Consider the following 21114-nt stretch of genomic DNA (forward strand, 5'->3'; position numbering starts at 1 on the left):
TGCGACGTAATGCCCTGTGGTATATATAATGCTCCTGCAACATTCGAACACATGATATACATAGTTTTATGCGGCCTTAAGTGGAAGACCTGTTTGTCTTATTTAGATGACATTGTTATTGTTCTACAACATTTCGTCAACACGTTTAGAGCTTGAACGAAGTTTTGACATGAATATCCAACGCTTAACTCCAACTCAACACAATAAAATGACATTTAGCCAGAAAGAACATCAAAGTGTTGGGCCACCACATCAGTAAGGATGGTGTTCCACCGGATCCTGAAATAGTTGCTGCCGTGAATCGGTTCCCTCGTTCCGAAAATCAAAAACAATTTAGAAGTTTCTTGGGCCTGGAATCCTCCTTCTGCCGCTTCATCAGTCATTTTGCTGCCATGGCGTCGCCGCTTCACAAGCAGCTGATGTCGCGTACTGCTTTCACTTGTACAGACGACTGCGTACTTGCTTTTGAGCTCTCAAGGAAGCTTTAACGTCCGACCACTTCGGTGAGAACGCAACAACTTGTTTGCACACCGATGCTAGTGGCCATGGGATCGGTGCTGTCCTTCTACAGCGTGATAGCACTACATGAGAGAGAGTTGTTGCTTATGACAGCCACGCAATAAGGGATGCAAAACAGAACTATTTGATAACAGAGCAGGAATGCCTCGCAGTAGTTTGGGCCAAACGAAAATTTCAGCCATATCTTTAAGGACACCACTTCACAATCATAATCGACTATCACTCCTTAGGCTGGTTGTTGTCAGTGGAAAATTTGTCTGGACGCCTTAGTCGCTGGACGCTCCGATTGCAACAGTACGATTCTCACGCTGTGGACAAGTGCAGCAAAAAGCATCAAGATGCCGACGATCTGTATGGCTGCCTCCTGCAACTATTGCCTTAGAACACGTCCATCCATTGCTCGCCACTCGATGAGACGTCGCCACTTACGTTATTACCGCCACCGTTTACTCACACGCTATCTTCCAATCATGGCACTAAATCCGCCTCGTGTCCACGTTCTGATCCCTACTGCAACCGCATTCTCCATCGCCTGTGCGGAACTTCTCCTGCACCAAATACAACATTACGTCGACAACTGCGACTATTTAAGCTCGAATACGATGTGCTGCACCGCTATATTAACATCATCGTCGGACACCGCTGGGTTGTTCCACGTCCACTGCGCACACAGGTCCTTGACGCCTTTCACAATGACCCATATGCGGGTCACTTGCGCTTCCACAAACATACAACCATGTTAAGAGCCGTTTCTTTTGACCAGGCATGTCTACCTTTGTGGTCAAGTACGTCGCTTGCGTTCAGTGTCAACGGCGGAAACAACTGACTTCGTCTCCTGCTGGCCTTTTACAGTCATGCACATCTCCCGAGACACCTTTTGCTATTGTTGGGATGGACCTGGTCTGAGCTTTGCCCATAAGGTTAGCAGGTCATCGATGGTTCGTGACAGCTGTCAACCATCTCACACGGCACGTCGAGGCCGCTCCTCTATGCTCTAGTTCGGCCTCAGATATTGCCGCCTTTTTTGCGGACACCATTGTGCGGCGGCATGATGCCGCTCGTGCAGATTTGAGTGATCACGGCGAGGCTTTCATGTCAACAATGATCGAAGAAGTTTTTTTTATTTATTTATTTGAAAATACTGCCAGCTGCTTTTTGGCAGCCAAAGTAGGAGTGGTACATAGAATACGAAGGGATATTGTACAAGGAAAGAAAATGCCAAAATAAAATTCGAACACAGCAAGCTCACACACAGTGCAACACAGATCATACTTGTACGTTACTGCGCAGAACAATATCTCTGAAACTAATAACACGAGTTGAATAAAAATTCCGTACGAAAGGAATTGCGTGCTTCGCTCACAACTGAGAAATAGCCGATAAAAAAAGAGTCGACAGTACGCTTGTTCGTTACCTCTTGTGGAAGCCTGTTCCATTCTCTTATCGTTCTAGGAAAAAATGAAAATTGATAAGCGATAGTTCTAGCCTAGGGTACAATAAGGGTAAGTTCGTGCTTTCCGCGGGTACTTCTACACGTGTTAAACTGTAAGTTTAATGCAGTATCGGAGTTTGTGGCGCATTTCATGAGACGACATCCGCTACCACGATAAAACTGGCTTAACAGAGCGATTTCATCGCGCACTAACAGATACAATAGCTATGTATATCGGGCCAAGCCACAACAACTGGGAGAAACATTCAACTTTTGTGACGTGTGCTCACAGCACCCCTATCCAACGAACTACGGGGTACTCACCTTTCTACCTTGTTTTCGGCCGTTCCCCGACATTCACCATCGACGCCGCTTTTTTAACTGCCCCAAAAACTCGGCCAGTATACCCAAGCAGTTCGTATCGATGCTCGACAAATGTCGCCATCATGCTCGCCTCAACACGAAAGTCAGTCAGCCAGATCGCAAGCAACGTTACGACTTCTCTCATCGAGACGTCTCCTTTCGTCCGGGAGAGGAAGTGTTCCTTTGGACGGCCATTCGCACAACCCGAATTGCGTGAGAAGTTTGTATCACGCTTCCTTGGACCCTACATTATTACTGAACAAACATCCCTAGAGAACTATCGTGTCACTCCATTTCAGGTTTCTTCGCGCGGTAATACCGTGGTCCGGAGACCGTTCACGTTTCGCGCCTCAAACAAATCGTTCGGCGTTTCCTTCCTGGCTAAGTCGTGCCTCCTGGTTGGCCGCTTGCGCGCGGGGAAATTCGTTCCGGCATTATTCGTAGGCTTGATTTGCTCATTTGGACATACTACTGGGCCTGTGTCGTAGGGCTCTCGCTCGAGAGCATAGATATTGATGGTCCCAACTGTTCTCGCTATATATATATATATATATATATATATATATATATATATATATATATATATATATATGTACCGACCGACGAAGGCCGACTATATGCATATATATAACCAAATATTTCTATTGTAGAATTTGAGAAGAGGACTCTCGATGCTGGAACCATTAGGCCATGTTTGGCGCCCTTTCATTGCAACATGCATCATGTGACCACTCCTTGTGGTGTTTCGCGTCATCGAGAATTACACATAAAAAGACTGATTTCTTTAGTTTTCACACATTTCCTGGATAACACTGCTCGCATTACCTGTACGATTTTCCTTTGAGTAGGAACTTGAACGTCAGATGGTGAAGGATGTCGGGGCGTTTTCATATATAACGCAGAAATGGTGCACATAAAAAGCTCCGAGACTTCTGGTTACACAGCGTAGCATGGCGGAACAAATTGTAACGCAGTCTACGTAGGCCCTGCTGGTTTGTTCCCTCGTTTTTTCACATGTAAAAGCCATGGTAGTACCTGAAGGTGGAGGTTTCTGCAGGGCAACACTGTGTCTCCCACATTGCGAAAACATGGCCCGGCTTGTTGTCGGAACGCCGGCCGAGGAGCTCCAGGGAAACGCTAATTGCATTGAAGGCAGGTGGGCCCGCAAACGGCCAAGACGACCTTGGCAGGCAGCATGCTGCTGTACGAGAACGCGCAATCGATGCAAGGTGACAACGCCGACAAGACCCTGTAGCTCTTACTTATGATGCTTGCGGTCATCGAGTTCTCTCTGTTCATGTGTTTCTGCGCAGGACACACGACTGTATTTGCTTAGTGAGCTTATATTTTGCTGTGATTCATACTACCACTAAAGCTACGAGCCTTACTTGGTGCAACATTGTAACTTGTTGCTATTGCATTCATTTCTTCGGCCTTATAGCCAGACTGCAATTCTTTTTACTTCAAAGAAGTCCGATGCTGGTGTACATTACGCCACAGACACTTAACGGTGTGCCTCACAACCAGGTGGTTGTGGGTCATGTAGCACCCCAGAAATTAGTTAAAATTATTCACCATACGTCAAAATTTGGGCCGAGCCCGAAGATGGTGCAGTGAAGGCATTTAAGAGTCCGACGCTGCTCGCACTTCTCTCACTCGAGGTGGCAGGCGACAGAGTGCGCTGCACAGTGAATCCGGCACTGCCTCCGTCACCAATGCACTCTGGAACACTTAGTCCTTCATCGACTTCAGCTGGAGGTTTATTCGCCTTCCAACTTTTTATTAATTTCCAGTACTGCTAGAAGAACATGTTCTTGATAATCCAGTTTAAAAACAAGCGTTAGGGAATAAAGGGCTGGCCGACTGTGCTCACGCCGGTGCACCTGTCGGTACTTTCGTGGTAGCGTTTATCTCGTTGTTGGTTCATGTTCTAGAAGAAACGCCGTGCACCACCGGTAATTTTCGATTGTCGCTTCGTCATTTGAGGTTAGCCTGTCCATGGCCTTACATCCTCAATGGTATCGAAGATGTCGCCCTCATGATGCATTAGGCAAAAAAAGTACACCTAGAATGCATGAAGTGTCCTCCTATGCCAGTGTTTAGACAACTTACAAAGGACAAAAAAAAACAATCATACGACACTTCACCACTTCTTATGAGTTGTGAATGCGAAAGGATTAATGTCCAATTGAACGCCGCTGAGTGTGTCTTTCGAGTTTTTCGTAGCAAGTAATGTTTTCGAGGAGGAGGAGGAAAAACATCTAATGAAAAAACATAAGGCTTTCGAGCTTGCCTGCGGAGTACGCTATTCAGTTTTGTGATTAAATAGGTGCCGGTTATTTTTTGTGCAGTCTCTACGTTAGCATGTAGAAAGCCCTTTGGGGGTCCGGTGAATTTATTGCACCAAGATTGATCGGATTTTGGCCCGCATTTTGGGGGACTCTGAATAGCCTTCTGCTGATTGCATTGCCACAAGCCGGCGACATTTCCTTCAAGTTTCTGCCTTATTAACCTTCGATGCTTAGGCAACTTTTTTTACGATTGTTGCAGGGAATGCTGAATCACGGTTCTATTTCGGAGAGGGACCCTGCGAAACGGCTACTGCGTTCACGGAAGGCAGTACGCGCGCGAATTACCCCCTCCTGGCATGGGGAGGTGGGGACGAAAAATGAACATACGGGACTCTTTTGAAGCCTCGCAATTGAAATGAGCACACCAAATATATTTTACCGAAGTTCAATTGGAAAGATAGTCTGGGAGGGGGGGGGAGGGCGACTGCAACCATGGTAATTCCAGCTCCAGTAGCATTCTGCGCGTAAAAATCTCCAAGCGGGATCTCAGTCCCCGACGAGTCATGTATCTGCCTGATACGATGGCTAGGACAGAACATCGTGGCGGTTCTTTTTTGGTGCACTTCATTTTGTGCCTCTAGGTGGCCGATGCTCTTACTTTAAAAAAAATTGAACTCTACGCAGGTGACTTACCTACTAAAACGTGTTCGTGCATGCACGCGTAAGTGCGTGCGCGTGCGAGCGTTCTCCAAGTGTTAAGCCCAGAGCACACGTTTGCCGACGCCCGCAAACTCACGTCTCCTTGTCTTGTGCCTGCGTACCTCACCAGCAATGGCGGTGTGTACAAGAGACGCGCGAAAGCGCGCGCTCAGTGGGCTCACTCACAGACGCCTTGGCGGTTGCCACTTCCTTCTCTGTAATTGACCGTGTTGCAAAATGGTTGAATAACTATCAACGTAATTCTTATTTTTTTTAGAGCTGTTACATCAGCACAAGAAGGAAAAAAATTCCCGAGGATTACGATACTCCCTAATGCGAAAAGTTAGCGTATACGTGAGCGTTATACGTGAGCAGTATAGGTGTTTTCATTTCGCGATACATTTGAGAGTTATATCTCAGCGGGCTTAGGGGCCAGCGGGATCAGCGGGTGAGCGCAGACGGCAGCGGAGCCGGGCACAAAAAGAAGTTTTAGCTAAGCGATCCCTCGCTCGGTCGAACGGAGTAAAACACCTTCATAACTTGAAAGTAGCGCAACTCCTTCCCGTGGCGCTTTCCTCCTCACAGCTACTCGCGCGCCACCTGGGCGCGCTGCGCACGGCACACTCTTTCTCCTTGGTTCAAGTTCAAGCCGATGGGCCGCAGTATTCGATGGAGGCACATGATTTTGGACCAGTTGCCTGCCCCACTGGTGTAGAAAATTTTGAAAAATTGTGATAACAGCATCGAGAATGCAGAAGGTAACGTTTATGAGGAGGTTGCTTTCTTCTTAAAGCTGCATGAATGGTTAATATATGTATATAGTGATGTAAGAGGAGCTTTGAGGCGAGTTTCGTACTGCAGAAATTTTTTCTGTCACATGAAAAGATGCTTTATTTTGTGCATCTGATCTAGTATTGTTTGCGAAACATCCCTCTGTGCTCGGCATTTTTTTTCTTGCCTGTGCGCGCATGTGCACCACAGGTATTACATTCAGCGCGCCTTCGAGTAATGAATTAGTCGCCAGTGAATCGTATGTCCATGCGTTTGCCTTCTCAATGTGAAACTGAATGGGACGTTTGTGCAATTTCAGTGCGAACAAGCTTGCTCGATCATGTGAACACCCCCTGTACGGTGCCTGTATCCGTGGGAAAACCAAATAATAATTGTCGCCCACTCATGCGTTCCTAGCAGCCTAATTCAAAGCAAATTCAAGAACCGAAAAATAATACAGAAACGGCACTGAAGTTGACTAAGTATGCATAAGCATACCGCCAAATTTCAGTTGGCCCACCCCCAAATTTCAAATTGGTCCATCCCCAGATTTCAACTTGGCTCATCCCCAAGTTTAAAGCGTTCCTTATCGCTTATAAAGCTACCAATCATCTCCATTTACACTGTCATAATGATTAAATGCCTTACGTTTACAAAATACAGATTTTTGTGCACATAAAAGTCATTAGAATTTTCGCGTGACAGGGCTGGGGTACTCGCTAAAGAATGCTTACGCATTAAAACGCAATTATTAAATTATGGGTTTCACATGCCAAAACCATCTTCTGATTATGTGGCACGCCGTAGTGGGGGACTCCGGAAATTTGATAGTATCGCTTGAAATAATTTTAATTTTCAGGAAAATTGATGTAGTTCTTATATGGCATGGAAAAAAGGTAAAACACGGTAGAAGAAATGCAGGATAACAATGATGAAGATGAGAACCTTCGTTTCTGCAGGAATGTTATTAAGGCAGGAGACGTTGTCTTATAATAATTAAAATATACTAATAATTATTTAATGCCAGTTCCTGATGGAACGTTCTCATACATAAATGAGATAGTTTCTTAAAATAAGCAGACGTTCAACTGTCAGCTTGTGAGAAAATGTGACATTGCTGTTTGGAGAAAATACGATTTGTACTGTGTTACAACGCCGTGCGGATTGGCGGTGCTATTAATTAATTAGAGTAATTAATTAATAATTTATAATTAATTAACCATTAATTAAGAATTAATTTAATTGTTTAGTTATTTACCCATTCTGCAGTTCATGGAGGGACCATAACAGGTGTGGGAGAGGACAAAAATGCGATAACCTAACACTTTCAGCAGTGGAATTTTTTAACGTGTAGAATTTCTTTTTCATCGTTTTGTATGTATTTACTACCGCCTAAGAAACACCACAATATTATATGCGGAGTGCCCCGTCAGTATAAGATATTGCGGCATGTCCCATATACAGGGTGTCCCACATAATTTGAGCCAACAATTAAAACATGGCAGACGCGTCGGAAGAGAATTTAACCGAACGCATACTATTCGCAATAGCCCATAGTAACTCAGACAGTTTTTTTTGTTTTCCCCATAACTGAATAATTAATTCAGTTTAGTTACCAATCTTTTTATTTATTGGCTAGGGACCCCAAGTATGATTCGCAGATTTGTAGAGCACCTTCAGAAACCACCGATCCAGTTCTTTCCTTTACAATACGTCTCACGTGGTCCTTTTTTCCGGGTTGCAAAAAAAGCCCGCGAAATATGAAAAAAAGCCATGTGATGGAGCGCTTGCGCAATGGTATCGTACTGCTCTCAAGCGTGCGCTCGGTGAACACGGTCGGTTCCCGTCGGATGACGGCGAATATGCATGTTCCTGGCCGAGCGCTGCCGATGAGATAAAAAACGCCCTGCCGCTTCCTCGTCACCAGTCACGATGCAGCTGGCCTTGAGCTATACGCAAAAGAGAGATAAAAGTTCCTAATATCAATACACCCCGAATCGCATCAGAAACAACACATAAAATTATGATCGCCATCGAGGCAGTAGGCATAGAGCACAATATTATTAAATGACGTGGATACCGCCTGTAGTAGTTTTTCATGCCTTCCGCCACATTCTTTTCAAGACTAGAGCTTTCTGATGAAGACAAAGACGAATAAACTGTCTCCTATGCTGGCAGAGATGTATGAAAAATAGCTCAAATTTTTTTCTGGGTTTGTTAACTGTTTGCGTCATAATATAGAACAATTTCTCTTCGTGTCTTTTTTATAGGAGACCACCGACGAAATGGTCAAAAGCAACTTATAGAAACCGTACGAAAAAAAAAAATATAGCCAACGTAACTCTGCAAAGAGGGAAAGGGTAAGCAGAAAGCACTAAGAAAACTATACAAATGCTCTAATGTATATTCGGTAAGAAAACACCAGTTAAATTGAACACCAAGCAGACACAAAATCTCATCAAAACAGAAGTGACGCAACAAGTCACGGATAACTGTGGGAAATTCTTTTACGGAAATGTGTACACAAAGAGAAAAGGTTAAAGATTTGTTAACGCATCTCATGGAAAGCACGCTAACGGAGTAAAACTGTATTTAAATGTATTCATGCATGAATATTAGGGCTTGACGCTTCTTTTGAGATTGCACGTCATCGTCTGAATGATTTACATAGGCTGATTCTGCTTTCCTTGTGCTTCCGTTTCATGCAGGTCGTGCGCATGTTGATAGCCGTGGTGACCTTGTTCAGTGTGAGCTGGCTTCCATACAACGCATACTTCGTGTACGTTTCGCACAACCCGCACGTGGCATACCTGGACCACATCCAACACGTGTACCTGGCAATGTACTGGCTAGCCATGTCCCATGCGATGTGCAACCCCATCGTGTACTACTGCATGAACAAAAGGTGAGCACGCATCGATACTTGGAATGCATTCACTCGTACCATTATTTACTCCGGAATGCTGAAGGCTGATAAGCTCCTTCAGGATTACCGCCTAAAAGCCAACGTTGGCCTGTTATCCGTGACCGGAAGATTCAGATTAATGAATATATAATTTATATATTCCATGTACCCTCGAACGCGAAAGCATTGTAGATGGGAGAGGGTACAGATTGTGGAACAACAATGGCAAAAGTGCGGTAAGTTACACAAATATAATACACGTGAGAACAAGATAATCCATACAACAGCTAGCACTTCCTTGGGTTCCTCTCAACATGCACTTTTTATATGTACGCTGACAGATTTCTACTTTGGGTATTTATTATATCCTGTAGAAAAAAATGTAGCCCAAGCAGGCTAATAAGGTGCCAATAAGGTGCAAAATAGAGGTGAAAATGACACTAATACATTGTAGAAGACAGAATAAACAAGGCTCTAATCTGCATGCAATTGGCAAGGCTCAGTTAGACGGTTGCACTCAGAAATAGTGCTAAAAATGGAAATGTTAGTTTTAACGAAATGCGGAGTTAGAGCATGGGTATCATGATGTCTTGTGTGTGTTATGGTGAGAGGATATAAATATTGTTACGGGGAGAAGACAGGTTTAAATATATTTACAGGTATATACAAAGCGTTCACTGACATGCAAGATGGAAGACATTCCGCGCGACATCAGCGAGCGTCGTCGACTTCTGTACTGTCCTCAGTTTTGTCTTTGGCTGTGGTTGGTAACATGGCCGCCGGCAGCGAAGGCGCCATCCCAGTGTTCGCAAGATTGCCCATCTGGTATCGCTTAATGCGGGTGACATGGACGACATCGGTGGAAGGTCGAGACATGTTGTAATCGAGAGGCGGGATTTCATATGTCACGTCGGTCACTTGGCGCAAGACTCGATAAGGGCCAGAGTAAGGCGAAATAAACACGCAAAGGCCCATTCGTCGTGACGGCGTTCAACCAAGCACCATATCGCCAGGATTGAAGTGGGCATCGCGGTGACGGCCATCATAGAAGCGTCGTTGCTTCTAAGCGGTAAGGAGCAGGCGGGCAATTTGGCATGCCTCTGCAGATCAGAAGGTGGTGTTACAGGCGCATTCTGGCGACATATAAAGAACGGCAGGATGGAGCGTGTCAAATTGTAGCATGGGCTTTCTTCCGTGCAAGATATAAAACGGAGAGAAACCTGAAGGGTAATGTCGGAAGGAATTATATGTAAATGTTACGAGGGAAATAGCGACATCCCAGTCGCGATGGTTGGCAGAAATATACATAACAAGCATGTCTTTCAGAGTTCTATTAGGATGCTCTGTGAGGCCGTTGGCATGAGGCTGGTATGCCGTTGTCAACTTGTCTTTTGTGGCACAGGAATGCAATAGGTCCTGGACAAACTTTGATATGAAATAGCGACCCCGGTCTGTGAGGAGCTGTCGAGGAGCGCCGTCGTGAAGTATAACCTCTTCGAGAAAGTCGGTGACATCAGTTGTACAGCTCGTTGGGGAAGCCTGAGTGATCACGTGTCCGGCGGTGTAGTCGGTAGCGACTGCTATTCGCTCATTTCAGAAGGCAGATAGCGGAAAAGAGCCAACAAGGTCAAGACCAAATCTAAAGAATAGCTCCGGTGGTACGTCAAGGCTTGAAGATGGTGCGCTGGGAGTGCTGCTCGTTTCTTGTGGCACTGTCATTGTTCACAGGAAGCGACGTAACCGCCGACGGAACGGTAAATACCGGGCCAAAAGAAGCGATGCCACACACAGTCATACTTCCGAGCGACTCCGAGCTGCTCTGCTATAGGAAGAACCTGTAGCTGTGCGAGGACAGTTTGACGCACATGTGGGTGAGAATAACTAAGAGCAGTTCAGGACTGTCAGGCTGCATGTTATAATGGTGCAATACGTCATCCTGCAGCGCCAACACACGCACCGAAGGGGAAGGTGTCTCAGAAGTCAGCTGGAGAATGATATCTCGCTAGTAGGGCTCACGTCGTTTCTCACCGCCAATCTTATGAAGCACAGTAAGCGACAACACGTAGGTATACTAGCATCTGTAGGGAAGCTCAGGTGGGTCAACTAAATGGCACGACTGGCAATCAGTGACTTCATGCAATCGGCCGCACTTATGCACAACTGCGTTTGACCACCAACCGAGACGTCCAGTAGGATCCTTTAGGGATGAAAGCCAGCTTAAGGCATGATGATTGGTGAACTGTCAATGGCCTGCCGTACAAGTAGGGGCGAAATTTACCAACTGCCTAAACGAGGTCAAGGCACTCGCGTTCAGTAAGGAGTAATGGCGCTCCGCTTGGGACAGAACACGGCTAGCGTACGCAGTCGCAACTTCGCTGGCGAGGAGTCAAGAGAGTGCGGATTCCGTGGCAGCTGGTATCGGTGCGAACATGCGCTTGAGCATTCACGTCAAAATGGACGACAACTGGTGGTGAAGGGACCCGCACGGTAAGCTCAGCGAACGCGGTAGCTTGCTCCGGACCCCAGAAAAAATCCGCGTCTTACTTGAGAAGTTCTGTGAGAAGACGTATAACGCTGTCGAAATTGCGTACAAACCGGTGCAAGTATGAGCTGACGCCCACAAAGCTTTGAACGTCGTTTGCACAGGTCGGCACGGTGAAATTTTTCACGGCGCGGAATTTTTTGGGACCGGGACGGACGCCGGAAAAATCTACAAGGTGCCCGGACACGCTAAATTGCAGGTGACTGCGGGGACATTTTGATGAATTCAGCTGAAGCCTAGCCTTGCGTAAAACAGAAACAATATTGGAAAGGCGGTTGAGGTGCGCGGCAGAAGTTGCTGAAAATACGATATCATCATCGAGGTAGCATATGCACATAGGCCACTTAAAACCGTGAAGGGGAGCGTCTATCATGTGTTCAAATGTAGCCGGGGCACTGCATTAACCCAACGGCATCACTAGACTGATAGAGGCCATCAGGTACGATAAAAGCGGTCTTTTCACGGTCCACGTCGTCAGCTGCAATCTGCAAATACCCGGAGTGAAAGTCTGTCGAAGAAAAATATTTGCACCATACAAACAAGCGAGGGCGCCATCTATCTGCGGCAGCGGATACACGTCTCTTTTAGCTGTTTTGTTGAGATGGCGATAGTCGACACAGAGGCAACCGTAGTCATCGTTGTTTCTGACGAGCACGACCGGGGAAGCCCAAAGGTTACAAGAAGGCTCAATGATATCTCGGGCAAGCATCTTTTCGGCTTCCTTTTGCGTGACTTGGCGCTCAGTAGGGCATACGTGGTAGGGCCGTCGGTGAATCGGGCTGGCGTCGCCCGTGCGTATCCGATGTTTCACAACTGACGTTTGACCCAGTGGCTGGTTGTTGCGATCGAAAGCATCCCAGTGCGAAGCGAGAAGGCAACGAAGTCTGTCCGCATGGTGGGCCGGAAGGTCAGGAGTGATCATTGTCGCGAAAGGTTCCAATGCTCGGATTGTAGGGCCCGAACAAACAGTGGCTGGTGACTTAGTATCACCAGTTCAAACAGAAATATGGTAGTCGCAAGTCTAGGCGAAAGTTGCAAGAGATATTTCCGGAAGTAGCACTTGAGGGCAGAGGCCGAAATTTGCCACAGGAAGACAGCTGGCGTTGTCTTATACATGGACGAACGTGCGTGGGAATGCGACGTTCTGCGACAGGAGGACGGTGGCTTTGGACGACACGACGTAATCGCCGTCGGCGACAGGTGCATTGGATGAAACGGCAAATACGTCACGACTCGGTGAGGTAAGTGAACTTAATCGGAGCAACATAGTCGACTCGGCGTAGGATAGGGAGGGTCAACGGCATGCGGTAGGGCGAGTTGGACAACACACGCAGAGCAGTCCATAACAGCCGAATGTCTCGACAGAAACTCAAGGCCTAAAATGATTTCGTGTGGGCACTGCTCCAAGACGCGAAACAAAACAGACGTATGGCACACGGGTAGAGTAACATGGGCAGCAACACCTACTAACAGGTGGAGTCCACCATCGGCTGCGCGCATGATAGCGTGTGCGGCAGGATTTAAGACTTTCCTTTACGCGCCTACGGAGGTTCGATTTCATAATCGATATGTGTTCCCCTGTGTCAGTCAGTATAATTACAGATATACCGTCCACGTTCACGTTCATGAGGCTGTGAGGGCCAGGCAGTATAAGCAGATGAATTTAGGGTCGTGTTGTCATGGCATGCTTACCTTTCGGAGCTCCCCTCGTTAGTTTTCCCAGGAGCGGCGGGAGTAAGGAGGAGATGGGTAGCAAAGAAGCTGAGGCGAGCGGGAAAGACATGGGCGTGGCGAAGGGGAACGCTATTGTAGTGTGAGCAGCGATGTTGGAGCGGTGTCTTCGATGCGTGTCGGCGGGCGGGGCTGCCAGGCAGCCGTCAGGCATTTCGAAAGCTCGGCCACGGCTGCGAGTTCCAAGAATTGTGACAATGGCGGGAAATGCATCCAAGACATCCACAGGAGAAGCAGATAGGCCTTTTATCAGAAGAGGGCCATTCTTCCGGGCTTCGTTAACGACGACGAGAGTACGAAATTCGTGGTAAATCGGTTACGCCGCGTCTGTTTACTGGGCAAAGTGACTGGAGTTCGATGTTGGCAAATTCTTGTCGTACAGCGGTCTGTATGAGGGATATAGCTGCATAGAAATTATCTGGGGTAAGAACCTGGCGAGGAACTGGCGAGGCAGCTTCAATCTCCCAGCGGACGATGCGCACAATACTGTCGGATGCAGCAGGCACGGGCTGGAGATGGAGGTCTTCGAAGGTAAATGTTGCAGCAGTGTTAGGAAGCTGAGAAAAGTAGTGGACAATGCGATGGTTTCTGGTTTCTTCGAAGTGGAGCCATTAAACATGATGTTTTGCGCTGTCCAATAGTTCTTGAAGACTAGGAGACGAAACGCTTCGTCCGCGATTCCTTCGACGATATGGACGACCTTTAGCACTTCCGGCATGCTCTCGTGAACCTTGCGCCAAAGTGCAAGCACGTCTTCGTTATATGTCACATAGGACTTAGTGCAAATCTGAACTTGGCACGCAAAGTCTTTCTGCGCAGCACGGTGGCGTCCAACAGGCTTAGAAAACAAATCAGTGAGCTTTCGTTTGCACGAGTTCCAGCTGACGAGTTCCTCTACGTCGGTCTCAAACCAGACGTCCATGAGGTAAAAGGCCAAGCTAGCGAGCATGACGGCCTGGTCCCAGTAATTTCTCCCGCTCATCCGCTGGTGTAGCTAAAGCCAATCGCCAACGTAAGTATTATCCGAAAGGTTCCTAGGTTCCTACGAAAGGTTCCAAGGTCGCGCGGTTGCGCCACAATGACGGTGGGCGCTTGTGGCGACGTGCACGAAGCAGTCTCGCCTTGGGCTGTAATTGCCGACACAGCCAAGTAGCTACCGCAGCGTAAATACGTCGTATGTCTTGGAGAGATCACAACCTGTATCAAAATTTTGCGGTGAAAATAGAGGTTTAAATATATTTAGAGGCATTTACAATGCATACAGTGACATACAAGATGGAAGACAGTCCGCGCGACATCAGCGAGCGTCGTCGTTCTCTGTACTGTCCTCAGCTTCGTCTCTGGCCGTAGCGCACTACTCCGCACCTCAGGTGGTATTCACTTGCGTGTAGTGATCGTGCTGAGTAACATCTTTGAACTTTATTTTATTCTTAATTTTATTCTTCACTACACCTCTGATGTTTTCTTTTTTTGGCCTGGTCCTCCGGCGGTTTAGGAGAGGGGTAGCATTTTGCAACCCCATCGGCCGCCCAAACGGGCGAGCGTGGTTTGCCTCGCATGCCATCGTTTCTCGGGATGTGTTCCTGCTTGGGTTTGGCTCCGCTGAGTAACCCCGTGCAGAAGGGATGCCTGCCGTTAGCGCAGCAGCTCGCCCTGCGTGTTTCAGATACGTCGTCCGGGGCGCGGAGGCGCAGTCCTGGCGTCCGTCGGACGGTCGCGACCTGTAATTGCGCCGCCATATCCCAGCGACCGGGCTGCTCGACCCGCGGGAGCCTAGCCCGCCAGAGCACTGGGGCTCAGTCGGATTCTGGAGTTCGAAACCCCTGAAAGTTTCCTTGTTTTTCTTTTTTTTAATTCTTTCTACCTGGTGTTAGTTTTATTTTGTCGATTTTCTTTACTTCTCCTGACTTCATTGTTCCCCCTACAGTTGCCGTGCGGTTGTGCACACACCATCACAGTAAGGCCAAGGTTTCCGATATTAGTGTTTAAATCATATCAACGCTGTGATGTAACTTTCCAGAGGTATAAAGACTACTTCCTCCCCATTTGCGCACCTGTTTACTAAGTGTTATGGTTAGCGTTATGTTCATACAACCTGCAAAATAGAAGTGAGGCGTGCAGACAGGACACAAGAGTAGAGAAGTGGACAACACGAACGCCTCACTTCTATTTTGCATAATGAATACTTACCAACTAGCTCAGCTTTCTGTCGTTCTAAGCTTCATACAACCTATCGCCAGTTAATTCATGCAGATCTATGTTTGTTTTTACTTCACCTGGGCAATGACTGCGCGAATTATGATCATGATCGGGATCATGATCATCATTTATGAATAATGATCGCCCTTTCTCAACACACATCTAAACATCATTGCAGATGCCTCTCCGTGGCTGAGACATTTCCAGTTGCCCGGCAATCCCAGCATGGAGATTTCCATCACCACCATATCTTACCGCACGGGTACCTGGAATCAGGAGCATCATAGCCCACGTTGTACATGTCTTTGGAATGGAACTTTATTAAACGTATTATGCGAGGACCATCTGCCCTCGCTGTCCGAACCATTGGACACTAGCACTTACCGTGCCCACATTTTATTTTTCCAATTGGCTCCTCACCTCAAATACTTAGGAGTTCATATAACAGCAAAACTAACTTGCAACATTCACACTGAGTACATAATAAGTAAGGCTAATAGCATGCTTGGTTACTTATGGTACCAGTTTTCCAAAGCACCGCCATCGTTAAGATTATTACTTCACGAGTCATCAGTGCACCCTAAATTAGAATACGCTGCAGCTGTGTGGGACTCGTATCGTGAAAACCTTATTTCTTCGCTCGAGCATGTTGAAAATAATTCAGTCCGATTCATATTTTCAATTTATAAACGTAACATTAATGCAGGACAACCTATCTCTTCCATCCCTTGCATCTCGTAGAACAATAGCAATAGCACGTTTTGCACCGTATCATAAAGTTTATTGCCATTCCTCCCTTCAGTAACTTCATTTTTAAGCCTCATTACCTGTCGAGCCGCATCGATCATCGCCATAAGGTCGGACTTCAAACAGGCAACACTAACACTTTCAGTCAATCTTTTTTCCCAGATCATCACGGCAGTGGAACCACCTTCCATGTGAAATTGTATCTATTGTCGGCAACTAACTCCTTTGTAAGGCGTTAGCTAACATTGTATAATTAGGAATTATTAACATGGTATTTCAGTTACTTGACGTACTTGCAAACGACTAAGATTGACACGGGTTAACATTGTATTAACTGGAATTGTTGACATTATCTGTCGTACTTGCAACGATTAGGCAACATATTGCATAGTTTTGTATAATTAGAAATTACTAATATGCTGCATTGTTTAGTTTTCGTATTTCATTGCTATCCTTCCCGTTTTCCCACTCCCCTCTGTAATGCCTTCGGGCCTTGAGCGTACCATGAATAAAAAAACAAAAAAAATAAGCGCATAATTAAAACGCCAATTCATTTACTTTCGATTACCTTTACACCATTTATTGCACACCAGTAGGAATGGGTCTCGCCGCTTTGCTTTAAGTTTCTTTTATCGTATAAGGGGAAAGAAATCGGCTTGGTATCTATATATAACGAGTTAAATGGCTAAGTTAGCTACAATAAGCAAATAAAAAAAGTTTAGACTTTTCTACGTACTTCGAGTTTTTCAATATTGTCCGCAGTCGGTGAGTCAGTAAATGAAGCTTAGAATAAATAAATCTAGCAGCTCGTCTTTGGATAGCTTAAGGTATCTAGATAACATATTAGATTGATCTCAAACAAGACAAAAATATTCTAGTTTGGGTCTTTTATAGGTGAAATAACTGCGAAGTTTAAGGCTCGAAGGGGAATTCCCAAGCTTGTGCTGTAAGAAGCAGAACTTACAGAAGGCGAAAAACAGTTGTTATAGGTTCGGAGAAAGATTACTAGTTTCTGTTACACCCAGATACTTATATTTGCTGACCTGTTGGAGTGATCATTAATCCGGTTTACACGTATGAATAAATGGTGTTTTTTATTACTTGTATGAAAATAGACAGCTTTTTTGTGCACTGTTAACAACCACACAAAATTCATTACACCATTTCAGTATATCATCTTGACTTGAGTTCAAGTTATTTTCGGCACAAGTACAGATGCCTTGATGAAATAGCACACAGTATTCCGCGAACCGTCTGGTTTGTGTTCCGCATTTTACTATGTCCTTTTCATAATGTCCTTTACATGAAGCAAAAACAACAGAGGTACCAGAACGCTGCCCTGGAACGCGCCTGATATGACAGGAAGACAGCTCGAATTGTTCCCATCCACTCAAACGAACTGAGCACGTTCTTGCAAATAATCCTTAACCCACGCAATGAGTATAACAGGCAGGTTAATATAAATAAACTTTATATAATTTACACTTATTGCAGTGAAATACAGCCCACTCACCCAAAAAGAAAACCCACAACGTTGGTCTTGGCAGCTGCATGGCAGCTGAGCTACCGTGGGGATTGCCTACAAAGCGTCAAGCTGAGCCATAGTTCCTTATTCGGTAAAGGGAATGGCCCCCGCTGTATTTGACTTGAAGGCATTAAAGAGGGAGAGAAAAAACGCTTATTTAAACCTTCAAGGCATCAAAGAAACTTGTATCAGAGTCGAAGGAAACTGTATTTGGGCAATTTAAAGCAAGAGTGGTGTTCATATACTGAATTGCGATCCCAAGAAGCTCTCGTCTTCGTAGTGAGATATTTAGCGCGCACAATCGACAAAGGAGAAAATGAAGTGGGACACACGAGCGCTTTCACTGTCTCCTTGTCGATTGTGCGCGCTAAATATTTCACTATGAATTCGTACCAACTCGCCGAACTATCAATTCTGCTGCAGGCTCTCGTGTTACTTCCCTTTCAGTCGGCTATGAGTCTCGTCTACCGTAGTAGCGTTCATAATTAGACCAACAAGTACACACAGCGTAGACTACTTGTCTACAAACCTAACAGCTGCAGTCGGTGCTCCGCAGCTTGAACACTTTTCTCACTGAAACACTGGAAGCTATTACAGGTGGCAGCATGTAGGACACAAGGAAAGACACTTTTTGAACGGGCTGATAAATCAAGGTAGTTATGTAAGCCGGCTTTGACGTGCGTTTCATTTCCTCTCATCAGCTCCATCGGGAAACGAATAATCACGCTTTTTGCAGCTAAATGGCTTAAAGCGTCATTAAATGAACTTAACTGATATAACGCAGTCTTAATGTCACCCTTTTTACTTGCGAGCTGTCGATCTTCCTATAACATTCTTTTTTTGTTGTGCCGAGATTTCTATCACCCGTAGCCTTAAAACGTGTCAGAGGCAGATTATGACACATTTTCATGCTATCTGTTGGAAAGGGCGTCGATTGAGTAAAATAGGGTCAATTATAAATGTGTTGTTCATTTGTTAATTCATTTATTTGTTTCCACAAGTAAGGAGGTACATGGTTGTGGCGGAAAAAGAAGGGGAAAGAAGCTGCGGAAAAGCAGCTTGACTGGCCCCAGGTTCCGTTTACAATGGCAGCAGCAGGGCAGGTGGGAAACGTTAAGGGAAAAAAAGAGGAGAAAAAATGAAAGAAGAGCAAAAACTCTAAGGGCAAAATCACTAAGTACAACGGTACACAGTCAAGATTGCAGGAACATATCACGCAGATTTTTTGCGCAACAAGTGAGCACATCGATATTGCACCCGGTGAGATCGTTGAGTAAACTGGGCAGCCAGTGGCATAACACTTGCTGGCCATAATTAGTCCGAAGTTGAGGAACACACCAAGTCTCAGGAGCTCGAGTTGTGTAGGGGTTTTCTTGTTTTGTGAGATTAGCGAGCGAGCTGAGGGTGCCAATATTTTTCTCATATCTTCTCTAGGTTGACAACAAGCGCACGTTGATTAGGGCAGGCAGTTTAAGGATTTTAAGCGCGCTGAAAAGGGGAGCGGAATGAAAATCGCGAGGCTTTTTGACAAATGACACGAAGAAATTTCTTCTGGATTACAAAGAGCTTGTGAATATTTGTGGCTGATGTTGTCCCCCATACGAGGCAGCAGTAATTTAGGTGACTGAAAAAAAGTGAGTTATAAATCAGCAATTTCACGGATTGCGGCAGGTATATAAAGGAATAGGCAACACCCAAAACCTGTGACAGTCTGCCGGTGAGGAAATCTACATGAGAGCGCCATGTCATATCATGATCAAAGTGCACACCGAGACATTTGATTGATTGGACAACTTCAATAGTACTGGAGTTAAGCACAATATCTCCAGGTAGCACGACATTCATATTTCTTGGATGAAAGAGCAAGGCTTTGGTTTTTGCGGAGTTGATTGTGAGACCATTTTCAAGGGACCACTGGTGTACTTTGGAGAGCACGCTGTTAGCACGTAAGACCAGGTCAACCATAGATTTGGATGAAAAAAGAAGTGTGGTGTCATCGGCATACATAATGTATGTTGTGCCAGAATAAGTGTTAATAAAGTCATTGACGAAAATATTGAACAAGAGAGGGTCCAAGATGCTTCCTTGTGGGACACCTACATGAACAGGAAGGAAGGAAACTGTATGATAATTAATTTACATGCACAAATTGCTTTCCGTGATTCAAATAAGATTCAAGTAAGCTGAGAGCAATGCCACGGATGCCATAATAAGTTAGTTTATGAACCAGAAGTTTACGATCAATAGAATCGAAGGCTTTAGATAAGTCGACAAAAACGCCTAAGGTTAATAAACGTGCCTCAAAATTTTCAAGGATTAGTTCTTTCTGCTTAAGGAGTGCTAGTTCAGTCGACATGAATCTGCGGAAAGCGTGTTGATGTGGGGTTAATAAGTTATGTTTGTCAAGAAAACAGGATAACCCACAAAATATTATCTTCTCTAGTCCTTTGGAAAAAAATCGGAAGTATGGAGATGGGTCTGTAGTTCGAAATAAGTGTTTTATCACCTTTTTTGAAAATGGGAAGCACCTTTGCCACCTGCATTCTTTTTGGTAATTTGCCTTGGGAGAGACAGATATTGTAGATATGAGCAAGAACAGGTAAAATAATATCAAGCACATAGCTGACAGGCCTGATTTGCAGGCCATTAGCATCACAGGCACTACTATTATTCAGGTTACGGAAAAGCAGTGTTATTTTATGTTCATTAGTAGGGTTCAAAAATATTGATTCCGTGCAGTGAGCATCTATAAATTGACAGGCACTCAGGCTGGCAGTTTGGTAACATGTACTGGTGAAATGATCATTAAAACAACCAGGAAGCGCATCACTACAGATTTCCTTACCGTTAATGACAATGCGCATCTCAGGTGTATGACACGGTTCTCTGTTTGTTAATGTGTTTAACTTCTGCCAGATTCTACGGCCATCATTTTGGCATCTTGAAAAGTTCTTTTCAAAATATGAGGTACGAGCCGTACGTAGCTGTTTTATAAGCCGGTTACAGAAGGGCCTAAATGTTTTCAAATCACCAGGCCCTTTGGAAATAATAAACCGGTTAAAGAGCCTATTTTTCTCTTTAATTTTTTTTAAATAGGTCATTCGTGACCCACGGTTTGCGAATTCGGGAAGCGCGAGGCTTTCGTGGACGGAACGGAAAATGTTTGTGATAACACAGGCTAAAGGTGTTGAACAGCTCATACGCGGTGTCAGCGCATTAAGAATAATAAACACAACTCCAGTCAACTTTGCACAGTTCTTCTCGAAAACGGTCAAGGTTATCGCTGGTGATGGTTTGAAATATAGGAAGACATTTATTTTTATTTTTTATTTACATTTCCAGCTAAAAAAATTGGAATGTGGTCACTGATGTGATGTGAAAGAACACCAG

At 45.3% G+C, this 21114-nt stretch overlaps 1 protein-coding gene across 1 annotated transcript in view; it reads left to right on the forward strand.

The window, feature by feature from the left end:
* The window catches only part of LOC142567974 (tachykinin-like peptides receptor 86C), a 376423-nt gene that overhangs the window by 353340 nt on the left and 1969 nt on the right, over positions 1–21114 (forward strand). Inside the window, exon 4 of the mRNA XM_075678072.1 lies at positions 8784–8980. Coding sequence (XP_075534187.1) covers positions 8784–8980 — 197 coding nt within the window. The remainder of the gene's footprint in view (positions 1–8783; positions 8981–21114) is intronic.

Source organism: Dermacentor variabilis, unplaced genomic scaffold, assembly GCF_050947875.1.
Source record: "Dermacentor variabilis isolate Ectoservices unplaced genomic scaffold, ASM5094787v1 scaffold_15, whole genome shotgun sequence".
In the NCBI taxonomy this organism is placed as follows: Eukaryota; Metazoa; Arthropoda; class Arachnida; order Ixodida; family Ixodidae; genus Dermacentor; species Dermacentor variabilis.